Raw genomic sequence first — 18,358 nt, forward strand, 5'->3', positions numbered from 1 at the left:
CCCCCTGCTGTGAACCAGAGCCCCAGGTAACCAGGCCCCAGGGTCGGTGGTGGAGATGATAACAAAGTGTACCCACACCCCACATCCTTACCCCAGGTCTGGACCAGGACGAGATCCCAGTAACAATGCCGGCCGCCTGAGCTTCACACCATGTACACATACTGCTGCCTGGAGCCTGGGCAGGACGTCTGGCCTCTGCTGCAGCACCTCACCTACACCTACCTGCCCGCCCCTCCGCTGCTGCCCCCCATTCAGGCCCACAACTTCTGCAGCCGGCCCCCGAGCCTGAGCGCGGGCGAGTGGGCGGCTCCGCGGGAATACCACTGCTTCCACGCCACGGGCGCGACGCTAGTGGTCACGCCGCCCTTGTGGGCCTTCCCGCAGGCCTACGCCGCGGCCCTGCAACCGCCGTTCCCAGCGCCCAGCTACCCAGGGCCGTCACTGCAGGAGCCCGCAGCTGCGGGGCTGGCGGCGGTCGAGAACGGGACGCAGTGGCCTGAAGGCGGCAGCCTGCAAGCTGAGCTGCGATGGGGCCGCGTGGAGCGTGCGCTCGGGCCGCGCCTCGAGCTGCCGGATTTCGTGCGCCGGGAGCTGCGGCGAGCGTACGGCACGTACCCACGCACCGACGTGCGCGTCACCTATCGCGGCGGCGAGTTCCTGCTGCAGGGCGCGCCGCGCGTGCGCGAGACCGAGTACCGTACGGAGAGGCGAGTGCTGCGCCGGCCAGCCAGCAGCTGCAGCGGTGACAGCAGCCCCGCGGGGGAAGCGGCGGAGCGCGGCCGCCGGAAGAAGAGGAAAGACTTGAGCTGAGGGCGCCGCGAGGCCCGGCGGCCGGCCAGGGTGAGCACGCGCGCGGCTCTCCTCCTGCCGCCACAGCTGTGCGCTGGGGCTGGGTGCACCTGTCACCTCTTTTTTTTTTTTTTAACCACCGCCCACTTCCTGCACTTCCTTGATTTCTCTCAGGTTATTGCTGGATGGCGGGGCAAGGGCGAGAATGGATCAAGGACATCTCTGGGTGGGTGTCCTATTACTCCTTCCTTATACTTGGGCTTGGGAAGCCTGAGTGTGTGGTGGAAGGAGGGCCTGAACCCTTTGTTTCCTCTCTCCTTCCTCCCCATCTTCTTCCCTTTGAAGCCTGCCCTGCAATAAGCCCCCACTTTCTCTTTTTCCTGTCCTCCCTCCAGCAAAGCTCTCCAAACTCCCCAAGTTGAGGGCCCACCTATCCCCAGCTTGTAAGAAAAGTAAATAAATGAGTGAAGTCAAGTGTAGGCTTCAAGATCATTTTTATGCTTGGGGATGGGGGTTTTTCTTCATCTGTGTAATGTGAGCCTTACTTTCCATCTTGGGGTACAAGGTGTTGGAGGTGAGTATTAGAGTGGACCTCTGGAAAAAGTGTGCTTCCTCACTGGCTGGGCCTCACTCTCCCTTAACCAGCTCCCTTCCAGTGCAAGAGGACACTCTTCTAGGTCCTGAGGCCCACCACCCCCAGAGAGATTCTGAGGGCATAACCTATTTTGTTGAGGCGTGGATGACAAGCATGGCTGAGGAAGGCTGAGGAGGGGATCCATAATCAGATCCATAATGGCGCTGACATTTTCTAGACTCTGAGCCTCAGTTTCTTCATCTGTAAAAGAAGAAGAAAACCAACCCAGCCTACCTGGAAAATTTACCAACGTTGAAATTTAAGATGAATGTCACTTCTTGTCTCCTGATTCTTGCTAACAGCGTTTAATAGGGTGAATTTGCAATATTATAGGAGTTTGCTGGAGGGTTAGGTCACACATCCAATTTTAAGTAAGAGTCTGGCCAAACCACCAGATCTGATGCCCAGGCTGTATAAATTTGGCTCCTATTGGAATTGCTTTCACTGAACTTCCATTTGTGGTTGGCCAACAGCTACCTGGGTATACAGGTATGTTATTGAAGCTGTAGATCACTTGATTGAACACTGCTGTATTTATGAGTTTCATGGAGAAGTTCTATTAAACCTCAGCATTTGGTAAAGCTGTTTCTGCTGATAAGTGGTTTGCTTTTATCTTTGAATCACCAAGGATCTCATAATTGATCATATTTTTCTATTTGCCCTGGTTTCTTTTTTTTTTTTTTTTTAAATATTTTATTTATTTATTTATTTATTTATGGCTGTGTTGGGTCTTCGTTTCTGTGCGAGGGCTTTCTCTAGTTGCGGCAAGCGGGGTCCACTCCTCATCGCGGTGCGCGGGCCTCTCACTATCGCGGCCTCTCTTGTTGCGGAGCACAGGCTCCAGACGCGCAGGCTCAGTAGTTGTGGCTCACGGGCCCAGTCGCTCCGCGGCATGTGGGATCTTCCCAGACCAGGGCTCGAACCCGCGTCCCCTGCATTGGCAGGCAGATTCTCAACCACTGCGCCACCAGGGAAGCCCTGCCCTGGTTTCTAGGGAGCCAAATTTGCTTAGAATCTTTTGTGTACAACCTTGATCCTGAACTGTTACCCTTAGTTTCATCTTATTTTCCTTTCCTTTTTTTTTTTTTTTTTAATTATGAGACACAGGGAGGTGTTGTAGTGTGATGGGTCTGCTGTGTGACCTTAGATGAATTGCTTAATGTCCCTGAACCAATTTCCTCATTGCAAATGGGGATGATGGTATTAGGACCTATCTCATAAGATTATTGAGAAGGTACTGTGAAATCCTGCACAAAAAATGTTTACCACAGTGCCTGTCATGTACTAAGTGCTCAAAGGGTAGTGTTTGTTTTTAAAAAGTAGTTTGCAATACAGAAATTTATAAAATAGGAAGTTAAAATCTGTTCTAATATCCCTCACCCCCAAATGATCACTGAGGTCCAATCTAGTATTTTTTACTGTTTTTTTCTGTTCACGTAGTATTAATTACATAAAATGAATTGCACAGTTTTGCTTGTTGCATTAAACATTAAGTGTATCTTGGACATCATTTTATGCCAATGCACATGGAGTTACCTCATTCTTTAACAGTCATCCAATATTCTATAGCATTTGGATTCTTTCCAGTTTTTAGCTATTAAAAGTCCATCCAACAAATTTCTTGAGTGCCTTTTATTTGCCAGGAACTGTGGTAGGCCCTGAGGATACCATAGTGAATGAGACAGCCGTGGCAGTTTCTGTCCTTATGGAAGACATTTAAGCTGAGATCTAAAGAATATGAAGAAGCTAGCCATGCAAAGAGAAGGGTGAGGGGAAGCCAGGCAGGAAGTATGGTGGGTGCAAAAGTCCCAAGGAATGAAAGTTATCCTTATTCACTTGACAGGCATTTGAGAGCCCACAGTTTGCTGGGCAGTGTTCTAGGCACTGGTGCTACGGGAGAAAAACCAAACAACTCCCTGCCCTCATGGAGCCTACTTTAGAGGTGTAATGTAGAGAAACAGAGACTGACAACAAGCAAATGGGAATATACGATGTAATGTCACACAGTGATAAGTAATGGGGTGCTGTTTTCAACAGGATAGTTAAGGAAGGCTTCTCTGAAGAGGTGACTCTTGAGTGGAGACCTAATAAAGACCTTTACGAGCCATTTGAATAGCTGGGGGAGAAAAGCAAGTACAAACACCCTTTGGCTGGGGTGTCCTTGTCCTGTGAGCGAGCGGGAAAGTGATAATTAATGAGGTTACAGATGAGGCTGGATCCTGTGGTACCTTGAAGCCATGTAGAAAACTTTGGATTTTATTCTTAGGGGATGGAGGGTTATGAGCAGGGGGAAATTTTTTTTTTTTTAAGTTATTCTGGATACTGTGTGGAAAAGAGACTATAGAGGGGCCATTTTGAAAATTGGGAGAGCAGTTAGGAGGCTTTTGAAGTAATACAGGCAAAAAATAAGCTGATGGCTGGGTCTTATTTGGAAGTTGTGAGGGTAATGAGAATAAATGTCCTTGAATATGCATCTTTATTCACATACACAAGTGTTAAATTGTGGAATCTGAAGTCTTAGAATTAGAAATTGAATCATTGAACAATGCCACCCTAGCAGCACAAGCACAGCCAGTGCCTAGATCTTTGGTTCTAAATTACATTCTCCACTAAAAGGAACCAGTCCCCTTGGGAAAATGGCTGATTCCAAGGCTGTGGCAGGGAAGGTACAAGATGAGACTGGAACAACTTGTGCCAGAAAATAAAGGACTGATCAAAAATGTCAAAAGAACAAAGGAGCCAACTTGAAGGGACTTCCACTGACCAAATCAAGGACAATTTAAGCATCGAAACAAATAATCACAGTAACAGATTATAACCTGCTGAATAAAATAAGGATCCCTAAGTCCATACTAATACTAACTAAAAAATACATATGAAAGGAAAGCTCTTCCTTATAGTAGAAGGAATAATGAAATTAGAAGATCACCATTCCCAATCATCAGAGTAATGATTGATTCAGGTGAGGATCATCTCTGAATACTAAAACTGATGGGTGAAAGTTTGATGAGAAACTGGATATTTATATAGTTTCAAATATGTTCCAATAAGATATTTATTAATTACAAATTTTAAAATAGTAACCTGAAAAAAAATAGTAACGTGATAGTATAATAGGGAAAACTGGTGGATAACACTTTAACCCCATTGCAGTAGTCCCTCTTAAAGTCTTTCTTACCATCTTTAATGAGTGCCTTTAAAAAAATTTTTTTAAATTTATTTATTTTATTTATTTATTTTTGGCTGCATTGGGTCTTCGGTGCTGCGCACAGCCTTTCTCTAGTCGCAGCGTGCAGGCTTCTCATTGCGGTGGCTTCTCTTGTTGCAGAGCACGGGCTCTAGGCATGTGGGCTCAGTAGTTGCGGCACGTGGGCCCTAGAGCACGCGGGCTTCAGTAGTTGTGGCTCGCTGGCTCAGTAGTTGTGGTGTGCAGGCTCAGTAGTTGTGGCTCGCGGGCTCTAGAGCGCAGGCTCAGTAGTTGTGACGCACAGGCTTAGTTGCTCTGCGGCATGTGGGATCTTCCCGGACCAGGGATTGAACCCGTGTCCCCTGCATTGGCAGGTGGATTCTTAACCACTGTGCCACCAGGGAAGTCCCTAAAATTTTTTCTTTAACAGAGACAAATTGACATCATGTGCTCTCTGATATGTTAAACTGAAAAATACAACATCAGTTCAGCAGTAAGGCATAATCATGAGGAAACCTCAGATAAACCTAATTTGAGAGAAAATTGTTCAAAAATGTCAATGTCATAAAAGACAAAGGTTTCAGGTCAAAGGAGACAGAAAAAGGCATGAAAACTAAATGCAACGCATGATCCTGTTTTGGATCCTGAACCAGAATGAAAATTGTTGTGAAGGACAGTGTTGGGACAAGTAACGAGATTTGAATGAGGACTATAGATTAGAGAAAGCAACGTGGCAAAACGTTAACAGTTGGTCAATCTGGTAGAAGGCTAAGCCAGAGTTCTTTGTACGATTCTGGCTACTTTTCTTTAAGTTTGAAATAATTTCTAACTAAAAATAAAAATAGCAATAATAAGTAAATTGAATCTCTGGATCAAAAAGGATACACATTTAAAATGTACTCTGTCACAGATTTTATGTTTTAATCTTAGAGAATTGTCTGCATGCTGGTAAGCCTCCTCAAATCCTTTTTTGAAACAAGGCAGGTTTCAAGTAAATCATGAGTCTCATACCAAGTTAGGTGTGTTCTGAATCCCCTTCCTTCTCTATCGTCTCAGGTCCAGACCCTTGAAGTCTCTCAACTTACCCCATCTCGGGACTTCCCTGGTGGCGCAGTGGTTAAGAATCCGCCTGCCAATGTAGGGGACATGGGTTTGAGCCCTAGTCCGGGAAGATCCCACATGCTGCGGAGCAACTAAGCCCATGCACCACAACTACTGAGCCTGCGCTCTAGAGCCCGCGAGCCACAACTACTGAGCCTGCACACCACAACTACTGAGCCTGCGAGCCACAACTACTGAAGCCCGCGTGCTCTAGGGCCCACGTGCCGCAACTACTGAGCCCATGTGCCTAGAGCCCGTGCTCTGCAACAAGAGAAGCGACTGCAGTGAGAAGCCCGCGCACCGCAACGCGAAGAGTAGCCCCCGCTCGCTGCAACTAGAGAAAGATTGCACGCAGCAATGAAGACCCAACACAGCCAAAATTAATTAATTAATTTTAAAAAAAGAACTAAGTACACATCCCCAAAAATTCCATTCACAGGAATTTAAAAACAAAAAAACAAAAAAAACACTTCCCCCATCTCTGAGAATCCGCATTGCTCACATTCTTCCCCCAAGTCTTCCACATATGCCCTGGAAATGCCCAGAGACTGCACACAATATACCCCTATCCCCCAGCTCCAGTGAGGGAGGAGGCCCCCAATTACAGGCTTTTTGAAGGAAGTACTGCCACTCAGCTCAGTCCAACATGCCAATCCTTCCAAACCCCAGTGCTTGCTTCAGCCCTAAGGATGTAAGGAAGCCCTGCAGGGAGCCTAGATGCTTCTTTGTTTGATCTTTTCTTTGAACTTAACCCTTAGAAGCTTAGAACTCATAAAACATCTGGGCTGCCAGGGACTTTACTGTTCACCTGGCCCAACCTCCTCAGTTGACCTTATGCTGGGAAACCAAGGCCAGAGAGGAGTGACTCACCCAATGTCACACAGTAGGTAGGAATCCAGAGCTTCTAGATCCCAGCAGGGCTTGGGCTACCAAACTCATCTTGATGGCCTTCTCCTCCTGGCCTCGCCCCAGCTTTACCCAACCCTGGCATCTGGTCTAGAGCCCTTTGCTCAATAAACCCTGACTGACCAATTTTAAACCCTATCCTACCTCCCAACTGGGTAGCTCACATCCTACTGAAGGGAGGATAATAAGAATCATAACAGGGAGTTCCCTGGTGGCCCAGTGGTTAGGATTTGGTGCTTTCACAGTGGAGGCCCAGGTTCGATCCCTGGCCAGGGAACCATCCCGCATGCCATGTGACATGGCACAGCCAAAATACAAAAAAAAAAAAAAAAAAAATCATAGCAATCTCACACACTTAACTGAGAACTTACTGTGTGCAGGCATCGTGCTAGAGCCCTGTACAAAAACTATCATTTAATCTTCACAAAAACCTTGATGTAGATATAATTATTATTCCCATTTATAGATGAGAAAACTGAGGCTGATAGAAGTTAACAACTTACCCAAGGGTACACACAGAGAATACACCTGGGAAATCTGACTGTAGCCTTAACATCTAGGCCAAACTGCCTCTTCATACACGAGACACACTCAGCAAGATACAAGGAACGTTTATTGAACAGCCACTCTGTGTAGGACACAGGACTAGACACTATGGGGCTCATGAATCAAGCCTCACTGGAAGCAGAGTGTGGAGGATTTGTAGGAGATCATATGCATCATTGAGGGGTTGGAGAGGATTCTTGTAAGAGGCATCTGAGAGAGGCTTTGAAGGATGTATAGGATTCCAGCAGATAGTGATGGAATGGAGGTGTCCCAGGAAGAACTGAGGAGGGATCAGCATGAATAAAAGCATGGCAGCAGGAACAGGAAGTAGCAGGGTTTCATTGGAAGACAGGTTATAACCAGGGAGCAATGGAAGATCAGGCTTGAAAGCTAAGTGGAGGCCATACTTTGAAAGACTAATGGCAAGGTGAGGAGTTTTGGGGAGCCATTGAAGTCTTTGACAAGAAGAGTAACTCGAAGTTATTAAAAGTTCTGGCAGGTGGCAGCACCTGGCTAGGACGCTGTGAGCCTGAGACAGCAGGTCCCCCATGACCTCAGTATTGACAGTACAGCACAGCCGGGCACCAGAACTGAGTCCCCAGGGCATTTGCTAGAGCTCACAGCCTATGGAATTCAGTTCTCAGAGCCAGATGGCCGAAGTTCTCTTAGCCTTGATGCTGCCCTCCTGTGATCCCTTCTGTGAATTTTCCCCCATTCCCAGGATGTGTCAGAAGAGGAACCTGGGATCTCAAGATTCCTCCTATCCCATCGAGGGTCTGAGCTTGGAGCTGAAAATAGGGGCCCATTGCTAGGGAAAGAGGTAAGGGTTCTCTAAATTCTAACAGGATATTGATGTAGGATATGAGGGGAGGGGACTCAGGGCTGTGGTAGGGATTCCGTGGGTACTGCAGAGTCAGACCCGTCATCTCCTGCCCAGATATGCTCCTGGTGGGGCCAGATGTGGAACTGGATGGGCAAGGGGCTAGGGGAACAGCCAGAACATGTACGCTGAGAAGGGTATTTCTCTAGAGAATGAGTGGCTTCCTGAGCCAAAGAGGACCCACAAAATGTGGATCCCCAAGATAGAGAGAGGTCCAGGAGTCCCAGTTCCCTGAAAATCTCCCCACCTGAAGTGAAGATCTGAAGTACCTGGGATAGATAAGGGAGCAGAAGAGAAAGACTTCCCTGAAACACACGTTGACTTTCTACGGAATTAAACTGAGGGCTGGGGTGCTATTCCCATTCACGGGGCAGACCTGCAGCCTATCCCTGGAGATGGAAAGGCAAGCTGGCAGCCTCAGGAGTCACCCTACCCCCACCCTGCTTGAGTTGAGAGAAGGGGTTCTGCACTTACCCATGAAGCCTCTTCTCTCCCTCCTGGAGCTGGATCTATAGTGATGCTCCCAGAGACTGCTCCTTAAATAGGGCCCGCCCCAGCCAACTCCCGCCCCCGCCCCATCCCGGCTCTTCTGAGAAAGGAGGAAGGTGTGGGAGGGCCAGGCACCCTGCCCAGAGAGCCCTTGCTGACCTCAAGCAAGAGTGGGGACACCCCTCTTCCCCCCCCCCGCCCCCATCTTTCAAAGCATTCCCTTCCTCACCTCAGTCTGAGTCCCTCCCACCCCTTGAGACCAGCCAGCTGGGTTCTTTCTCTGCTCTTAATGTCTGGGAAATCTGCTCTTTATGCCTAATTCAAGCCCAATTTCCTCATTCTGAGGTTGGATGATGGGGAACTGATGTGCTAGGGGGAGCTTCGGCGCAGGCTTCTAGCTCCTCCCACCAGCTCAGGAGACCCAGCATCAGTTGCAGAATTCGTTTGACGGAATGGGGAGAGAGGAGGTATCGCTATCCCTCCTTTTACCTCATGTAGCGTCAAGCACCATCCAAAGCGTAAGTGGAGTTTGTTCCCATCCTGTGGAGAGAGATTGAGACCTGAGGGGACAGCAAATCAGGGGCTTAAGGTCCAGCCTGCTATGGAATGTCGAGAAGGACAAGTGTTCCCTGGATCCCCTGCCTTACAGTTTGTGTGTGTCCTTGTGCCTGTGGTGGTCCCTCTCCTCAGCCCACCCTCTGTCCTCTGACTCCAAAACCTAACCCTTGCTGCACAGAGTTGAGACTCTCCAGGGTCTGAACTGGGAATTGAGGGGCTCCCTCTAAATGGTCTTTCCCATCATCCTTCCCCGAAAGCTCAGGAAGTTCTTTCCCATGATAATATGTAGCTACATCCAACTGCTATTCAAGAAACAGGCCGTGGGGGAGGGGGAATGGTATGCCTCAGGGATGGCCACAAGGGTCTTGAGCCAGGACTAGGGACAGCTCTTCTGAGGAAACCTGAAAATTCCTGTAATGGGGGTGGTAGGGAGAGAAGAGTCATCAGTATTGTGCAATGGAGGGGGAGGGAGGATAGGGGACTGGGGAAGGGGAGCGATGGCCAAGTCTTTAGAGGGCTGGCAGCTATCCATCACCCCTTTCCCAGTGGCCTGCTTGGCCAGAGTTCAGAGTGGCTGTCACCCCACCCCTCATTAACCCCAGCAGCACCCGGCTGGCAGCAGCAGTGCTTTTATGGGAGACGTGTCACCAAAGGTGCTCCCTCCTTCTTCCCTCCCCTTTCCTGCCCCCTCTCTCCAGCAGCCAACATCTTGCTCTCTTTGAGGCCAGAGGATCCTGGTGGGGAGGTGGGAGGCTGCTGTGAGGGACAGGACTGGAAGAGGGAGCAGTGATCCCCTTTTTCTCCATATTTTGGCACTGCCTCAGTCCTTAGGGAAGAGAGGATGGGACTTTCTACCTTGGACTGTGAGCTCCTGCGGATAGGGACAATCTCTGGGTCCCCAGCGCCCCACAAGGGGACTAGCCCTGAAAAGAGGCTCATCCCTGCTGATCGGGGATGGGAGAGTTCATCCTTGAATGGAACTCCTTCCCTCATGACCCATTAAAGGGTTCTTGGGAAGGGAAAGCTATGGGCTTCCCCACAGGGTAGCACCGGGAAGCTCCATAGCAGGAAGAGAAAGAGGAAGCTGAGGCCTTACAGGGTACTGGATTTCAGCCGTCCTGTCCTAAATGAGAAGCCCTGCCAACTCGGGCATGAAGTTACTGGGGGTGGGCATGGCCTGCAGGCCGTCCTGGATCTGCGCTCAGGTGGATCCTCGCTCAGAGCACCTGCTGCCACCCCCTCCCCCATCCAAACCAGGCTTCAGGTCCCAAGACCCAGGCCCTGTAACCCACACTAATCTTGGGGAAACATCGCTGTTAAGAGAATACAAAGGAGAGATAGACATGGCGGGTAAGTCAGCACCTAAGAGTTGTTGGGTGACAGGGCTTGAATATGGACTGGACACGAAGGGGGAGAGACACGGGATTTGGGGAAGAACACTGGGTCTAGGAGTAGGGCCACAAGAACCAACGAGGGCGAGACAAGGGCGGGGTGGGGGTGGGGAAGCTACAGGATTTGAGGGCGGAGATTTGGGGGCGAGGAAGTAAGACGGATGGGAAGACACTGGGTGGGGTCAAAATGTTCTGTCTGGGCAGACGACAAGGCAGTAGGAGGGGATACAGCCAGTCACTGAGACTCCACCCACTGGCTGGACCTCCAAGCCTAACTCCTCCCTGCCCTCAACAAAAATGGCCGCCGCGGGAGCTCGCCCAAAGCTCTAAGACAAATGAGAATGGTAGCAGAAGCCCCGCCCAGTTGTGGGCATGCCCTTCTTAAAAATGGCTACCACAGCGCTTCTGGAAAGAAACCGCTCTGGGCCCCGCCTTTGATCTCGTTGGTGGGGTTGGGGGATGAGAGCTGCACCGCGCGGGACAAGTCGCCGGCGGCGCCCGACGGAGCAGGTGATTTCCCTTCCAGGCCCCGGCCCAGGGCTAGGAGAGTCGCGGAGAGCGTTGACCCAGGGTACCCGTCATGTGTGTCTCCCCACAGTACCCCCGGGGCCCGCCGGACCCCCCATCTCTGATTCTCGCCTTGCCCTGTATCAAGGCACATCCTAGCTTGCTCAGGCCTCCCTCGTCATGTGTCCCTCAGGGCCGCAACCGCATCCCTGTGCCCTCGGGCCCACTATTCTGGATGCTTATGGGTACCCCGCTAGCTCGTTTAGGGAGCTCCTGCTTCAGGGGTCGGCCATCATCGTGGTCCCACTTCCTGTGTTCCCGCCTCCCCCATTTGTGCTCCTGCCTGACTTTGGATGCCGGAATCCCTTGTGTACCTATCGGTGTCCTTGGCTCCTCTAAGACCTGACTTGGGGGTCAGGGGACAATGATGTGTTCTGGAACCTGCGTTATGGGACTAGGGCCCCAGGAGCTGGGCTTCGTAGGGGCTGGGAGAAGCAGTGAAGACCTCGTTTCTAGACCCTCGAGTGCCCCAGACTTCTTCCACTCTGCTTCCCAGGATTCCTCCTCCCACATGGCCTGCTCTCCCTCCACCTTGGGCATCTCCCCACCCCAAGGGAACAACATGGTACTCCTTCCCCCAGTCTCACTTAAACTTGTCCAGGGGGGTTTTATGGAACATCTGGAAAGTCCAGGCCTGTGCTTGGTCCTGGGGATGCTCTCAGGCCAGCTGGGGGCAGTGAGGATGGGGCAGTCAGGGTTGGCTCCAGGGAGGAAGTGAGGCCTGCAGAGTGAGAGGCAAAGGGAAAGACATTCTGAATGGGGAGAATGGTGTGAGCAAAGATTCTGAGGTAGGCAAGAGGGCCAGCCAAGCAGGAGAGGATCAGATTACAGGCTGGGGACTGACCATTTGCATCATGAAAGGTGGTATAGTGTAGTGATTAACAATGAGCCAGACTGCCTGGGTGTAAATCTGCCATTAACTTACTGTGTGACCCTGGGCAAGTTACTTAACCTCTCAGTGCCTCCATTTCCTTTTGGGTAAATGGGATAATATCAATATGATATATTAGTATCTATATGTTAAGGTAATTGTGAGGATTAGGTAAGTTAATACATGTAAAGTGCATAGAACAATCCCTGATAGATTGTAAGCAGTCAGTAAATGCTAAATATTTTTACCTTCATCAGAGGTGTTTAAACAGGACTCATGACAGGATGACAATCACATTTCATGGGTGCAACTAACCAGTGAACCCTGATTTGGAGCCCCCAGGAAGTAATGGGGTTCTGTGGGCTATATCCAGAATTTGAAAAGTCTCAGGGAAATCATGTTCTTACCCTGGAGAAGGCTGGCTGCTCAGGCTGCAGCTTCCCCAGCTTAGGGACTATGGAGGAGAAATATTAGGAGAAGCCTCTGGGCAGGAAAGAGATACTGAGGAAGCCTAGGGGGATGGAGAAGGGTGAAAAATAAGTGGCAAGCTTTGAAGGCTGGGTGAAGTTTGGGCAGCCCAAGAACAGGAGGAAGGGGGATGTTCCACTAGGAGACAAGCTAGAGCAAAAGCTCAGGGCAGGAAGACTTTTTATTTGGGCACAGTGGGGTGTTTCCTAATAATAACTCCCCAGCTCTTGGACCTTGGTTAGAAACCTAGGGGCATCAGACACATCACTGAGAGCTTCGTCCCTAGAAGCTTTCATGCAGCATCCATGGACCTTTGTCCCAGCAGAGGTTGGCAGGCAACTGCTAGCAGCCAGGATTGGTATAACCCAGGGTGGATGTAGGTCTCCATAGGGGGCTGACTTCTTGGGGGAGCTGCATGATGGGATCTGGTATGCCCTGTCTGAGCAGTTCTCTTCCTCCCCAGGGCCTATGCTAGGGTCTGGAGCAAGAGGCTGGCCTCCCCTGGTAGGATAGGGCTTCTCAGTTCTGCTGTCCTAAGTGACCCCTGTGCTGTCACAGCAACTCTGTGTTACCAGTCAGGGGACAAGGGAACTGCGATAATAGATGGTAACCCTATCTCAACCCAATTGGAGGTCTTGACATCTCCCCATCCCCTGGAGTAGCCCCTAGAACATACACTCACTCAACTAGGTGTCCTGGATTTATCTCCTGACTACCACAGTCAAACCAGGTGACTTTAGGCAAGTCATTAAACCCACTGAGCTTCAATCTCTTCATTTCTAAAGTGGGGAGTAACTGTTTATTGAGTGTCTACTTCACAGAAGACACTGAGTGTACATTGATGAATAAGCCAGGTGTGTAGTCTCTGCCCTCATGAAACATGTGGAAGAAACATTAAACATTGCCCCAGTAATGTTTTTTTTTTTAATTTTAATTATTTATTTATTTATTTATTTATTTATTTATGGCTGTGTTGGGTCTTCGTTTCTGTGCGAGGGCTTTCTCCAGTTGTGGCGAGCGGGGGCCACTCTTCATCGCGGTGCGCGGGCCTCTCACCATCGCGGCCCCTCTTGTTGTGGAGCACAGCTCCAGACGCGCAGGCTCAGTAGTTGTGGCGCACGGGCTTAGTTGCTCCACGGCATGTGGGATCTTCCCGGACCAGGGCTTGAACCCGTGTCCCCTGCATCGGCAGGCAGACTCTCAACCACTGCGCCAGCAGGGAAACCCCAGTAATGTTTTAATTATAGCTGTAAAAGGTGCTGCTAAGTAAGGAAAAGTGTAGTCTGCAATGAGGGTGTAAGATAGAGGAGACCAAACCAGTTCTAGAGGATCAGGGGAGCATCCCTTGAAGGAAATTGTAAGCTGAAACCTGAAAGGTGAGATTAGTTAGCAAGTGAAGGGGTGGAGGTGGCACGTTGCCCAGGCAGAAGAAACAGTTTGTGCAAAGACCCTTGCCGTGAAAAAGCTGGAGTGCTGGCAAGCTGAAAGCAAGCCGGGGTGGAGGGGAGTGATCTCGGGGCGGCGTGCTGCATGGTGAGGCTGGAGAGATGTAGGCAGGAGTAAGGCCCTGAATTGAGGGCCACAAAAAGAATCTGGACTATCTGAAGGGAAGCAGGAAATCACTGATAGATTTTAAGCAGGAAAAGTGTGATTTTTTGGTAAATATTGTACAGCCATGATCTTTGTGGAGAATAGGTTGTTGGGGGAAAGATGGTAGTGGGGAGAACGTTTAGGAAACTCTTGCAGTTAAGGCAAGAGTTGGAGCCAAGTGGGAGTAGAGATGGAGAGAAGTAGATATGTTGAGGGATAATGGTCAGGGCATGGTGACTGATTGGATGTGAGAAGGCAAGGGGTAGGATGGTGTCAATGATAATTCCCAGACTTGTGGCAGGAACAGCTGGGTACGTGGACATGCGTATACTGAGGACAGCCTTGGAGGAATAAAAGACTTGGGAGAATGTCAGTTTGGGACATGTTAAGTCATCCCCATGGAGGTATCAGAGAGGTAGATGTACAAGTGTGTAGCTCAGAGGAGGAGTCTGAACTAGAGGATTGGACATTGGGAATTGGTGACATGGAGTTGGTACAAGAAGATGTGGGCCCAGATGAGATCTTCCAGAGAGAGAGGGTGCAGACTGACGAGAAACGAGAAGCAGCTTTGAGCCTGAACTTTGCTGCCACATTTAGGGGGAAGCAGAGGAGAGGGGGACAGAGAAGGGAGCCTGGGAAGAAATGGCCAGAGAGGTAGAAGAGAAATAGGAGGATGTGATGCCTCCTAGACCAACATTGGTGCTGCTTGAAAGGGCAAATATTAGGTGAAACTATAAGAAATTCCCTTTTTCTTTTCTTTTTGAGATCAAAAACAGGTTAATATTGGCAAGTTCATATGGTTCAACCTAATGAGACCAAAACCTGAAAAAGTAACTCATGCCCTTAGCCTGAGAAAATTTAGTAGAGCGGAAGCCAGACTGTAGTTGGGGAGAAGTGGATAGAATGGAGAATAATAAGGGAATAGATTCAACAGGACCTGGTGATTGATTGATTGCAGCAGGGGTTGAGAGAGGGTGAAATCAAGGGTAACCCCCAAGTTTCAGGTTCGGCAGCTGAGTGAGTCATGTTAGCCGGTGAAACAGGAGGTGCCTGTTTGGAGGGGGAGTACACAGATCGGGAGGATATGGTGAGTTGGGGGTAGGTCCAGTTTGAGGTGCCCCTGAGTCTTCTGAGTGGGATAATGAGCTGACATTCGGACTTGTGGGTCTGGAGCAGTTCTTTACCACCTAAATGTTCCTGGCTACCAAATACAGACTTTAGGGAGTCAAAAGCATGTAAGTAGGAATGAAATAAGTCAATAAGTATTTATCGAGCACCTACTAAGTGCAGGCATTCTTCTAGGTTCTAGGGCTATACCAATGGATAAGACAAAGTACCCCCCCCCCAAACTCCCTCTTCTTGAAGCTTACATTCTGTGGGGGAGGACAACAGGCAAATAAACATAAAGATAACATGGAGCTGTAGTATATGCTATATAGAAAATAAAGCAGAGTAAGGGATTGGGGAGTATGGGGAATGCCTAATTTTGGTCGGTTAGTCAGGGAAGGTCTCTCTGTGGAGGCAACATTTGAGCAGAGCCCTGGCAGAGGTGAGGGGATGAGCCATGTGGATATCTGGAGGAGACAGGTAGAAAGAAACTGGGCAAGTCTGAGGAATAGCAAGGAGGCTGCTGGGGCAGGAGTGGAGTCAGCGAGGAGGGAGTGGTGAGGTTGGAGAGGTAAGCAAAGGCCAGATCTTGTAGGGCTCCGTAGGCCTTGGGAAGGAAGATGAAAAGACCTCCGTAGATAGGCCCAAGCTGCTGCAAGGGCAAGGACCTGGCAGGAAGAGAGAATTCATGAAAGGCTTCCCCTTCTATCTGGGCCCCAGAGCCAGAAAAGCCCCTTTGTGCAGAGGGTGGGTGGCCCATTCTGGGTGGGGGAACGGCTGTGCTCAGTCCTGAGGCCTGCTTCTTGGGGGGCTGGACAATGGGTCCCTTGTGGTTGGACTTGGGGGCCAAGTGGCCCTCTCAGTGATGGGATTCCTCAGCCAGGAGGCATGTGACCTCAAGACCTTGGCTTCTTCCCAGAGGGTCTAGGCCTACTGTTGGGGAATGGGGTGGGGAGATGGGGAGAGGTCAGGGGGAAGTGGGAGGGAAACGTCCACTCTGGAAACTTTCTCCTGAGATAGTGTCCTGCCCTGTCTCAGGCTGGAGGAGGTGGAGAGACAGGCAGGCAGGGGGCTGTGGCTCTGCTTGAGGGAGCGGGGGAGGGCTGAAGATCTGGAAGCTATGGGCAACATCAACAAATGGTTTCCACAGCAGGGCAGAAGGGAGGAGCTGGCCGCCCCTGGACCTGGTGGGCAGGGGTAGGCAGAAGAGGGCCTGACAAGCCTCTGTCTTGTGTCCCTTTAGAAGAGGAGAGAGCATGGAGCTGGAGAGGATTGTCAGTGCAGCCCTCCTTGCCTTTGTTCAGACGCACCTCCCAGAGGCTGATCTCAGGTAGAAAATGCTCTCCTAGAAGGGTCATGCTGGGGCCAGAGTTGGAGCTGCTGGGCAGTACTCTGGGCCCTGGCCAGTGGAAAGACTGGGGTGGGAAGTACTCAGCCCTATTCCTCAGGTGGAGGAGGGCTGATTATGATTTGCTGGTATGGCCTTACCTCTCATCCTGTTCCCGTCACCCTTGTTGAACAGACGGGAAACCAAAGCTCTGAGGGGGTGGGGGGGTGGGATACTCTTCTGGGCTTAAGGCTTGAGGTCTGGCTCCTGGACCCCATGAAGCCAAGGGCTGGAGTCCCAGGCTAGGTGGCAATGCTGGAGGTAACAGAGCTTGTCCTGTTCCCTTCCTGCAGCGGCTTGGATGAGGTCATCTTCTCCTATGTGCTCGGGGTCCTTGAGGACCTGGGCCCCTCAGGCCCATCGGAGGAGAATTTCGATATGGAGGCCTTCACTGAGATGATGGAGGCCTATGTGCCTGGCTTCGCCCACATCCCCAGGTGGGGCCTGGCTGGGACCAAGAGGAGGAGGAGGGCTGGCTGATTGTGGAGGGTGGGCAGAGTTGTCCTTTTACCGCCCTCCTTGCCTTTTCAGAGGTACAATAGGGGAAATGATGCAGAAGCTCTCAGGGCAGTTGAGTGGTGCCAGGAACAAAGGTGAGTCTGGGAATTGGGCACTTGGGTGACTCAAACCCCCGTCCTCCAAAGCCCTGGCAAACCTGTTGCTCTTTCTGCCTCTTTAAGAGAACCTGCAACCACAGAGCTCTGAGGTCCAAGGTCAGGTATCTGTCTCCCCAGAGCCTCTGCAGCGGCTCAGAGAAGAGACGATGTCTTCTCCGACTGCTGCTGGGGACACCCAAGATGAGGTACTGGTAGAGGAGGGTACCGATGAGGGAGCTAGGGCCCTGGAAAGGAGGAAGTATTGCCTCTTGTCAACATTTATGCCCACAGGCATCCGGCGCTGAGGAGGAACTGCTGCCAGGGGTGGACGTACTTCTGGAGGTGTTCCCTACCTGTTCGGTGGAGCAGGCCCAGTGGGTGTTGGCCAAAGCTCGAGGGGACTTGGAAGAAGCTGTGCAGATGCTGGTAGAGGGGAAGGAGGAGGGGCCTCCAGCCTGGGATGGCCCCAACCAGGTATCCTCTGCTAGACGCCCCCCCCAACCCCATGTAACCTCAGCTATGTTCCACCTTAGTGTTAAGCCCCCGCCCCTAGCCTATCCCCATTTGCTTTTCCTGCTGGTACCCTAGGCCCTAGACAGGCTTCCTCTCTCTGCAGGACCTGCCCAGGCGCCTCAGAGGCCCCCAAAAGGATGAGCTGAAGTCTTTCATCCTGCAGAAGTGAGTCTGGGCTGGGCTGGGCTGGGCTGGGCTGGGCCGGGCCAGGCCTGGCCCTTAAGAGGGTTTTCCTAGGCTGGCAGGAGCTTCACCCAGCCAGTTTTTGGCAGGTACATGATGGTGGATAGCGCAGAGGATCAGAAGATTCACCGGCCTATGACTCCTAAGGAGGTGAGACGGTCGCGGCTCCTAGGGTCATGGAGTGGGTGCAACTGTCTCCTGGCTTCTGCTACTCACTACCTGATTGCCTGACAGGCTCCCAAGAAGCTGATCCGATACATCGACAACCAGGTAGTGAGCACGAAAGGGGAGCGATTCAAAGATGTGCGGAACCCTGAGGCTGAGGAGATGAAGGCCACATACATCAACCTCAAGCCAGCCAGAAAGTACCGCTTCCACTGAGGCACTCGCCAGACTCTGCCGGAGCCGTCTAGGCTCAGATCCCAGAGGGATGCAGGAGCCCTACACCTCCACACAGGGCCCGCCCTAACTCCTGTCCCCTGTCTTTCCCTACTTCCTTGCTCCACAGTGTTAACCTCCTCTTGGAGCTGCCATGGGCACAGTAAAGGTAGCCCCAGGAAGGTGTGAGTGCATTCTGGTCATTTCACAGCTGGGG

The 18,358-nt window shown here is 50.9% G+C and overlaps 3 protein-coding genes across 11 annotated transcripts in view; 2 read left to right on the top strand and 1 right to left on the bottom strand.

Annotated features, from left to right (window-relative positions):
* The window catches only part of MFSD13A (major facilitator superfamily domain containing 13A), a 26,261-nt gene extending 25,668 nt beyond the window's left edge, over nt 1-593 (bottom strand). The window contains exon 1 of one of the 2 annotated variants that reach the window (XM_007187247.2): nt 92-592. The gene's annotated coding sequence lies outside the window, so the exon portion shown is untranslated. Of the gene's footprint in view, nt 1-91 lie in introns of both variants that reach the window. The other variant, XM_057531478.1, reaches the window with a different exon arrangement.
* On the top strand, nt 151-7,983 carry C16H10orf95 (chromosome 16 C10orf95 homolog). Of its 4 annotated transcripts, none has more exons than XR_009005726.1 (3): nt 151-840; nt 964-1,015; nt 7,885-7,983. XR_009005726.1 is itself a non-coding variant. In XM_028167750.2 (2 exons), the coding sequence occupies exon 1, from the start codon at nt 151-153 to the stop codon at nt 808-810; it is 660 nt and encodes a 219-aa protein (XP_028023551.2). In that variant the 3' UTR covers nt 811-840; nt 7,885-7,983. The 4 variants fall into 4 exon arrangements, 2 of the variants coding, with proteins under 2 accessions (XP_028023551.2, XP_028023549.2); XR_003623858.2 differs by lacking the exon at nt 7,885-7,983 and adding an exon at nt 5,667-7,870; XM_028167750.2 differs by lacking the exon at nt 964-1,015.
* CUEDC2 (CUE domain containing 2) lies at nt 7,965-18,323 on the top strand. Of its 5 annotated transcripts, none has more exons than XM_057531480.1 (9): nt 7,965-7,983; nt 16,328-16,414; nt 16,765-16,908; nt 17,003-17,064; nt 17,152-17,273; nt 17,359-17,541; nt 17,684-17,745; nt 17,826-17,913; nt 17,998-18,323. In XM_057531480.1, exons 2-9 carry the CDS (start codon nt 16,341-16,343, stop codon nt 18,142-18,144), a joined length of 882 nt encoding a protein of 293 aa, XP_057387463.1. In that variant the 5' UTR covers nt 7,965-7,983; nt 16,328-16,340; the 3' UTR covers nt 18,145-18,323. The 5 variants fall into 5 exon arrangements, with proteins under 5 accessions (XP_057387463.1, XP_007187313.2, XP_007187315.2 ...); XM_007187251.2 differs by lacking the exon at nt 7,965-7,983 and adding an exon at nt 10,858-10,991; XM_007187253.2 differs by lacking the exon at nt 7,965-7,983 and adding an exon at nt 10,858-10,991 and having other exon boundaries at nt 17,853-17,913.
* Nucleotides 18,324-18,358: the final 35 nt, after the last annotated feature.

This window comes from Balaenoptera acutorostrata, chromosome 16 (genome assembly GCF_949987535.1).
Source record: "Balaenoptera acutorostrata chromosome 16, mBalAcu1.1, whole genome shotgun sequence".
Lineage (NCBI taxonomy): Eukaryota > Metazoa > Chordata > Mammalia > Artiodactyla > Balaenopteridae > Balaenoptera > Balaenoptera acutorostrata.

What these genes read in the sequence shown, in the direction of transcription:
- C16H10orf95 (XM_028167750.2), top strand. Translation starts at nt 151, where the DNA reads ATGTACACATACTGCTGCCTGGAGCCTGGGCAGGACGTCTGGCCTCTG.
- CUEDC2 (XM_057531480.1), top strand. Translation starts at nt 16,341, where the DNA reads ATGGAGCTGGAGAGGATTGTCAGTGCAGCCCTCCTTGCCTTTGTTCAG. An exon ending in GAGTGGTGCCAGGAACAAAG is followed by an intron (nt 17,065 to 17,151) that starts GTGAGTCTGGGA and finishes TGCCTCTTTAAG; the next exon opens with AGAACCTGCAACCACAGAGC. An exon ending in CTGGGGACACCCAAGATGAG is followed by an intron (nt 17,274 to 17,358) that starts GTACTGGTAGAG and finishes TTATGCCCACAG; the next exon opens with GCATCCGGCGCTGAGGAGGA.